The 9263-nt window shown below is 50.4% G+C and overlaps 1 protein-coding gene across 1 annotated transcript; it reads right to left on the reverse strand.

The window, feature by feature from the left end:
- Positions 1–2055: 2055 nt before the first annotated feature.
- LOC135900912 (uncharacterized) lies at positions 2056–7899 on the reverse strand. Its single transcript, XM_065430523.1, has 3 exons — positions 7654–7899; positions 6478–6636; positions 2056–4107 (listed from the first exon to the last, which is right to left on the reverse strand). Exons 1-3 carry the CDS (start codon positions 7713–7715, stop codon positions 2253–2255), a joined length of 2076 nt encoding a protein of 691 aa, XP_065286595.1. The 5' UTR covers positions 7716–7899; the 3' UTR covers positions 2056–2252.
- Positions 7900–9263: the final 1364 nt, after the last annotated feature.

Below are 9263 nucleotides of genomic sequence, written 5' to 3' on the forward strand. Positions count from 1 at the left end.
ACAGGTCACATGAGGCGGTATCAGAAGGATCCAACTTCTATGCAAGGCATGCCGGTTACGTCAACTGTCCACGCAAGGATACCACCTTCGGATACCTTGGTGGTTCCAGAAAGCTTCTTTGGAAGCCGCTCACTGTTCAACCGCTTCGGCCAACCATACTGTCCTGGATGTGACGCCCTCCTGATCAAGCTGCCAGCTCGGTTCAGCATACCGCGAATACCGCCGTATATTTATGGATAACCGATGAATGACTGGGTTGAAGTGGATAACTTGTCTTCAGTGCTACAATCAACTGCCTCGAAATTTTTACCGGTGGCAAATGTTTAAAACCTGCAGAACTATTTCGCGTTCAGATAAACATGTGTGCCTTGCGAGTCATGGCAAAGCGGTCAAGTAAGAAATAAGGATTGACTCTCCAGAGACACAAGCGTGAGACGTGAACTGCTGCTTTCGCAAGCTTTGAAATCAATGTATCGCATTCGAGCCACAAATAAAATTGCAAGCTCATTCATCACAACTATGATTGAATGCTGCATAGACTCGTGTAAGGGACGCACTTATTTTGCAATCATTTTGACGAGGTGTGGCCCATACACGGGACAGAACCTTTTGGTAAAGATGGTGCCGGCACAGCCAGTGACCTATGCACAGCCCAGATTCCCGGATGCACCGTTGCTTTAAAGGTCACTGCTTGGCTCTCTCCATCGATAAAAGCGGCAAGCGCGAGTACGCAGCGCGCAAGAAATTCGCTGATACGCGCGCGCGGCATTGGGGCACCGAACGCGATTCCTTCTCCGTTGGAATATTTTCCCAAGTGAGTGAGTGAGTAAAGACTTTATTTGGAAACAAGGTATTGACGGATGACCTTGTTGTTAGGCAGCCACGAGCCCCTGGGCCCGGGCGGCTTCTTCAGCTCTCTCGATGACCTTGGCCTGCAGGTCAGGATCGGAGCTGAGCAACACGGCCTCCCATTGCTCAGTATTACTTATTTCATGATTTGTGTGATTTTCTGCTGAGCACGACCACATAATATGGAATAGATCCGCTTTTTGCTTACAATGCTTACATGTATTAGGGTATTGGTCCGGGTAGTAGTAGTGATAGGCTACGGGGTTGGGGTAGGTGTTCGTCTGAAGTCGTCTCCAAGCTACTTGTCCCAAAATTTTGGTCTGCCAAGTTTGAGATGCGGCCCTTGCAAGAGTCTGTACGTTATTTTAAATATAATGCACCACCCTAGCAACATAGCACATATATGGAAGGCGGCGTGCACTTTAGAAGCATGGCAACGGCTGCTTGAAGTTACCGCGCTTCGAACTCCAAAGTGACGCACTTGAGTGGGTACGGGCGCAACGCCATTGGAGTGTAGCTTACCGGCGATTCTAGGAGACTGCGCCCGTGTTATGTCGCTTCCGCATCCGCCGTTGCATTTCGCGCGCTTTGAAAAGAGGCACCGTTGCTGCACTTCTTGAACCACGACGAGTTGGAGAACTCGACATGGGGTGCGAGAGGCAGCAGCAGTGGTTTGTGATAGAAATTGTTCACACTGCTATTAGAGGTACCGCGCCACACAAATTGCGGTATTCATTGCAGATCGCAGGGCGACGCAATACCCTTACGATTCGAAGCATTCAGAATTATGTGGTCCACCCAAGAATGGCCATTTGGTTGCGTCTCAGAGCGCATTACGAGCGCAGAAATCTTGCAGTTTCACTCAGTTTCTCGCGAAACAAGAGTGCGAATGTGAAACCAAACAGCGCTTGCTACGCGCCAGCTGCGCCTTAAAAGGGTGAAAGTGCGAGGAGGGTCACCTTGCAGGAAGCCATAGCAGGCTTGAGCTCCCGCGGACCATCCACAGCATCTTCCAGGCTGGAGCGCGTAGAACGCACTCCCTCATTGCACACTGGAGTTGCTATCGGTTTTTAAGTATACTTAGAGAGTGCTCGAGCTTCTTCACGTGGCCAATGTATAGTAACGCGCACCTCATATGCAAATGCGCGCACTATGGCTTTACCTCCTGCTAACCCATTGTTATTTTCTTTACGACGACCACGAGTGTAATAACCGATGGCGTATATGCATTTCGAGAAATCACCGTTATTTACACGTAAAAGATTCGCGAAGTGAGAAAAAATAAACGAAACACACGAGTATGTAGGGTCCAATATGCGCGAGTGGTCGACACGCAACGCACTCGCCGATTCATAACGCTAATGTTCAGGTACACGTCTGTCTGGGTGCCACTGAAGCGCCCCTCACAGCAGGCTGGTGCAGACCATGTTCGGTCGAGCAGGAGGCGCGACGTGGCAACCAAAGACCTCGCAGAAGTCCGGCAGGTGGCGGAGTGCTACGTTGCAGAGCTGACCCACGTCCAGAGCACCCGAGCCATTGGCGTGTGAGTGAAGGCAAGTCAGCAGGCAGCTGGCCTTCAGGAAGAGCCTTCGCTGCCGCTGAAGCTCTTCGTGCGACAAGCCGGCCCACTCCACAGCCTTGTAAAAGGCGCGCCGCGCCGCTCGCACGCCAAGCGCGTACGCGGCCAGTTCTTCGACCGCCTCGCCAGGCAAGGACGTCGCCGACTCGCCATGGCAGAACTGGACCCTGTCGAGCAGTATTCGGCGTGCGTGCTTCTGCCGGGGGCTACCCTCCGCACTCGATCGCAGCAGCATCTTGGCTAAGGATGCCCCGAACGCGGTGCCCAGCGACCCATAGTTGCGGCCATGTTCGGCGCCATCGTAAAACATGGGTGGCACCAGGACCGCGGCAGCCACGCACGGCGGTGTCACGTCGAAGGCGAACAGCTCGGCCTGGTCCGGGTTTTCGGCGCTGCAGTTGGCCTGCTCGTACAGTAGGTAGCCGGACTTCAGCCGCAGAGCGCCGATGAAGATGGCGTCGTAGAGTGTCAGGTTCTGTGGGAACGCTGCGTACGTGACGTTGTGCGTCTCCAGCCGCAGGAACCGCTCCTCGAAAGTGCTTCTGAAAGAGTGGAACCGTACGGTCCGTGCCAGTGCCTGCAGGAGCTCCGGGCGCTCCTCGTCGTGGTAGTCGTCGCTTTCGGGCGGCATGACCAGCGCCAGAATGTTGACCAGGACGTGCGCCATGGTGGTTCGGACGCCGACGATAACTTCTTCGCTGGTCAGCGTATAGACGGACATGGCGTATCTAGCGGCGAACAGCTCTGGTCGCATAATCTCACGTTGGCAGTGCAGCTGTGCCATGGCTCGAGTGCCGGCCATGGACGCCATCTCCGAGGCCTTGTTGAGCAGATGCACGTACAGGTAGAGGGCCATGACAGCGCGATGGGCATTGAAGAAGAGCTTCAGGATAAACTGGAGGCTTTTGGCAGAGTGCACGTTCACGAGGCAGTCGTCGGTGATGTTGGACGCGTTCGACGTGTAACTAGCCAGAGACGAGAGCCAGTCTTCGACGGAACCGACGCCTATCATTGCGAATGCTTCGCTCGGCGCTGCATTCTGTAGGCTTGAGTCAATAGACTGCGCAGGCGAGGCTGAAATGTCGGCGTGCATCCGGATGACATTCGGGTAGCGCTCGAGGAGCGTGCTCTCGAATTTATTTTCGCCGCGCAGTAGCCTAGTTGCTTCGTCCAGGAGTTCTCGCACGCGCTGGGAGCTGAGCTTCTCGCCTTCGGCGACCGGTCGCAGTGTCAAGCTGCACCCGACGTCTCGGCCGTACTCGACGGCGAGGAGCACGCGCATGTCGTAGACAAGGCTCATGCGCAGCAGGATGTCCACCCAGGCGGCCGTGTCGTGGCTGCGGTAGAGAGTCTCCCAGGACAGGCCGGTGACTTCCGCCACTCGGTCGGTCATGTAGACCAGGTTCCGAGGGACGCTCAGTTCGCGCTGGCAGTGTTCGTAGAGCATCGAGATCATCGCGAAACTCCACGAGAGCCGGCGCGTCTTCCAGGGGTACTCCTCGAGCGCCGAGCGCAGCCGGATCCAGCTGTGGTGACGCAGGTAGTCGACGAAGCTGTGCTCCGGCGTCGCGTTGTCCCAGCGACCGCACACGTGCTGGTAGAAGTCGTCGCAGGCGTCAGCGCTGTCGTCGCCCACAGAGTCCATGTAGCGCTGGGCCTCGCGACACGCGCGACACCCGCTGCACAAAAGGGGGGAGTAAAAGTGTTAAGGCACGTCGCTAAGCAATTCCCTCGCTGGTTTGCCGCATGGTCCTACATGATAATTGAATAAATTGCATCCCATTCCTGAGCACAGGCTGATCAAAGCAAGTGCGTTTATATTTGAAGCAAGTAAAGGATTACAGTGTCCCAGCTAACATTAGCTAAGCTGTCCAGCGAAAAAAAGAAGGAAAAGAAGAAACACGGCTCAAAATACAATTTTGAGACCTACGTTGTTTGTTCATCAGACTTCTGACGACCGAACACCGTATGTATTACAACTGTATATCGCACTGTTTCTTTTTTTTTCTTTCGTTGAACAGCTTGGCTAAGATTAGGTGGGACAAATGAACACATATTGCTGCACGAAGACTCTAAATACATTATCAGTAGAAGTGATTTCGAGCTTACGAAAGAAGCACCCTAATCCTTTATATTCCTTAACGCTGTCTTTGATATTGCACCCACTGTGACGCTGCTCAAGTTGTTGCTCGGGCTGACATCAGAATCGAGTAAATTCTCTCAGTTTCACCGAGGCTGTAGATGTTTATATATTTCAAAACATTGGCCGAGTTTCAACAAGTTTCAACTAGCAACGTCTAGAGGGACTTCCTTCTAATAAAACACGCCTTTACGGCACTTTGTCGGCACTGCGTTATAGCAGTGTTTTGGTCGCGAGAAGACACTGCCGTGACGCAGCACCAAGTGCCGAATAATTACCGTAAATGCGCATGCTATTAGAAGGAAGTACCCTCTCACGACGTTGCTCAAGAAAACTTGTTGAACTTCGGCTGATATTTTGACATACATATATTTTTTTTGCAAAATGTTGCGTTTTTGAGTTACTCTGATGTATTGCGATGAAGTTCAACACATTGCCGAAGGGGGCAATGTTCAAAGTTTAGTGGGTATGACCTGTGCTTTTTCTGTTGTGTTCCTCAGTTGGTGCGCTTCTCAAAAGTGGATAGTTTGCAACTCGCCCACTTTTCTATTCTTCTGGAGCTATGTCGGCGTTCCCTTTGACACAGATTGATGGTCCATCCCACCATGCTCTTTGTCTCTCCATTCTGTGCACCTTAACGCCACCAATGCCCCAGCAAGTTGCGTTAAACGAGTTACTCAAAAACAAAATATGTGGTAGACTAAACGAGCCACCAGTGCTTCCACCAGCCTCGCCTTTTTACGCCAAGCACAGTTCAACATCAATGAAAATGAGAACTAGACAACTTCTATATCTGCCCATGAAAAGTACATTCGTACAAAAAAACAGAGAAAGAAATATGTAAAATGAGGAAGTTCGCAGACGCAAGTTGGAATCAGTTGGCGCAGGACAGGGGTAATCGGAGGTCGTAGGGAGAGGCTTTCGTCCTGCAGTGGATATAAAATAGATGGATGATGATGATGATGATGATGATGATGATGATGATGTTTTCAATTTAATCAGTACATCAAATAATTGGTAATTGTTTCACTGAATTATCCGCAATGAAAAGTTCTCTCTCCAGCTATGCCTAAAACATGCCGTTCTTAAATAACAATGTTGAGTTACCAGAACAGTGCATACCGTATATATGATACGGTGGGCATAAAAGAGTTAAATTCGTTTACGTTTTCCTACATTACCTTCATAGCTTCAGGCCTCAGGCAAAGTGACTTCGTATATACTCATTTACCTCCGTATGTATACGGCGACATGGCGCATTTTCATCGCTCTGTCGTATTTTCTTTATGCAATGCGCGCTCAAATTTTCTTTAGTCTACTATTCCATTTCTTGTGCGTAATCAGCCATTTCTGTGCCGATTACGTGTTCTTTTTTTTTCTTGGTTTTCTCCGTCTGCCCTCCCCTCAGTCTATTAAAACGCGTTAATACAAGAGGTCCGAGTAGTTTCTTCACTTCTGGACCTCTTTCTCTATTCACGTTTGCCTAGTGTACATAGGCCACCGTGTTGATAATAAACTGCATCTCCCCTCTATGCGGTCTTGCGATGTTATGTTGTATCAAGCTACGCGCGAACTGCGAGCTGTTGCCCAAGACAATATACCACGTGAGGTGTTTAGCCAATGCTGGCCCTCACTCTTAAAAAGGTTGCACCCTTTGTTGTGTATATTTGTCCCACAACAATAATCGTAATCTTCCTAGCTTGCGTTTCCTTTCTTGAAAACTCGGCGCTCGCTACTTTCCTGTCGAGAATGCTGCGTCACACTGAAACGCGCGTGCCGTTCGTGACTGGGAAGTACCGGGCTCGCAGCGTTAAAGAAAGGAAACGCGGGCAAGACAGATGACGATTATCTTTGTGGGACAAGATACGCCCCAAATGGTGTAAATTTTTCTGCCGGCTAGACTGTCCACCTTTTCATGGAGCGCATGTAGCCGACCAACATGAGCAGGCAACCCGTGGCGATGGCCAGCGACACAAGGGCTCCCGTCTGTGCTTCTAGCAGCATCACGATGTCCGGTGGCTTGATGGCCATTTCCTCGTGCTCCTTGGCACTGTCCAGGGAATCGTGCCTGCATGTGCGGGGGATATAGTAGAGGAGAAACGATTAGACGCTTACGATACGCGTCCGTTGCATGTTTGCGTTGCGCACCTTAGGCCGTATTCACAAACACACAATAAGTTTTTGTACGCTAGAATTGTTCGTATAGCAGCAAATTCCAGCCAATTCTGATGCGGGGCATAATATTGGTGACAGTGGCCTGCCAATGGCAAAGAGTACTTCTGAACGAAAATCTTTGTCTATTCGGCCCCTTTTCTTTTCCTCAGACTCTAGGGCCGCATTCACAAAAAGAAATTTTACGCTAAAGGGCAGAGTCCAACTGTCGTGTTGAGTCATACTAGAGAAGGCGTGGCCAACTAATGGCAAGTAATACTGACGAACGGGGAATCTAATTCTAAGAGCTTTTCGTCCTAAGTGCCGTATGCCAATCGTCTCGGGCCCTCGCCAATATGTCCCACATTACGACTGACTGGCATCTTATGCAACAAACAGTTTTAGCGATGTAACTTTCTTTGCGAATACGGGCAGGGGTGCTTTGCGAGTTCGCCCCCCCCCCCCCAATATATTCATACCATCCGGCCCACCGAAAGGCCGATCCCGCTAATAGCAGCGGCGCGGCTTCGCGCTATCCAAGAACGAATAGCAAGAACAATGTAAAATGAGACGAGTTCTTGCAAAATACGGAGTATTTCTTGCGCTTAACTTGCTTTCTACGGACAGACGCTGCGAAATCATGACAGCGAACACGTTAGTCAAGGTGCCCCACGAATAGTGACAAAGCTCTCTTGCGTAGTTTAGCTACTATAAGAGTTCAGAACGACTAACGCCACGGTCAGGAAGAGAAGATAAGGTGTCCGAGCGCGAGCGGCAATCTCATGCCTAGCGATGGTGACCATGCTATAACGTTCGTCGCCTCCGTTGCAGACTATAAAAACGAGGAAGCTGAGAATGGGGTTTTTGTTCACCGGAGGGAAACGCGACGGAACCAGTGTCGTGAAGGACACCAATGTCCTTGCCGTGGCCATACCTGGAGACCAGGGGGGCCTCTTCATTCTTGGGAGGATCGGCCCGTTCCTGTCCTGGTAGCATGGGAGGGGTACTTGAGATTCCTCGGGCCAAGAAATGAAAAAAAGACTCAAGGGACGTTCTTTTCCGAGCTCGTGGTATAGACAGGCCGTTCGCTCTCGGTTGGACGGAATATTTTCCTGGAGAACAGCGCTCAGCTTCGGTCACAAGCCTCGTCACGAGCGCACGTCCAGCACGTGTTTCTTCATCTTCTTCTCGTGCACGTGTAAGACGTGTCCTGCATTTTCGTCTTCCGCGAAAAAAATTCGGAGGACAGTCGGTGTTGATTCCTCCCACACTATTCAGATGACGGAACCCGAGTATGTAAGGGCAACGAAACTTTCACAGTAGTGGGGTGGCTAGAATTAAGCCGCCTTACCACTGTTAAACATATTTTCCCCCGAACAACCACTATACAAACCCTACATAGCTTCTAGCAAGCTATAGTGTATAATGGTACCATACCTTCTAGCTTGCAAGCACGTATAAAGCATGTGTCCCACTTTTGACTAGCATTGAAGACAGTCAGCCTTGATTTCTAAGAAGGCAACTTCGAGACTAAGTAATGGAACTCATGAAGGACGTATCTGTGACATCACGCCGCCTCTCGTCGACAAGAAAAAGCGAAGAGAAGCACATATAACAGCTGCATTAGACACTTCGCGTGTGCGAACCTTAGAAAACTAAATGTAGGCCATATTAAGCACATAAGAAAGCATGATTACGTTTACTTGTGCGCCAGGCGACCTTCTTTCACAGTTTCTATGTATTCTACTCAGCCGCCATTTCGTTTGAGCAGCAATGTAACCTGCATCGTTTTTTACTTCGATGCGGTCTTTGCACCGCTGTATTTTTGGCCGCCTTCGTCAGGATTGGAATGAGCCTTAAGGTGGTCGCTACCTACTGTCACTGTGTATGGGACACAGGGTGTGCGCCGCTCTTCAAATAAAAATGTTTCACGTCAATCTTGGTCATTGGGTACACGTGACGCTCTTCGCTAAGCCTCTTGATGCCAACTTGGCTCATTGTGACTTCATTACGTAACGCATAAACACCATAACATATAAAACATGAAATCACAAATTACGCGCAAGTCATAAGATAGTCCCATTGACGTCGCCCATCATCTCCAAAAATTCTCCTGAATAGGGTTGCACCACCGCGCCGCGTGTGGCCAGTGCGATCGGGAGTCGAAGCCGTGGCCTTGTGCTCAAACAGGCTGAGGAAGGAAGATGGAAGTGTGTGTGTGTGAAAACTTTTATCGTAATGAGGTCCGGAGGCTCGACTTCTCAAGCCAAGGCGGGCCGCTCCCTAGTTGGCACTGTCAGGCCAAGCCTTTCAGCGACATCATGGGCCCTCTGGACGGCCCTTAGTTGGTCCTGAAACAATGGGCTTTGAATCCTTTTCTCCCACTGTGTCCATTCTTCAACGAGGTTGGGGAGAGTCGCGGGACACCCCGCCAACATATGTCTAATTCCAATGATACCATTACAATCATTGCAGTCCATCCTAATCTCCCTCTCTGGATATATTTTATTAATGGTGTACGGTGCGGGATATGTACCCGTTTGC

Source organism: Dermacentor albipictus, chromosome 2 (genome assembly GCF_038994185.2).
Source record: "Dermacentor albipictus isolate Rhodes 1998 colony chromosome 2, USDA_Dalb.pri_finalv2, whole genome shotgun sequence".
Classification (NCBI taxonomy): domain Eukaryota; kingdom Metazoa; phylum Arthropoda; class Arachnida; order Ixodida; family Ixodidae; genus Dermacentor; species Dermacentor albipictus.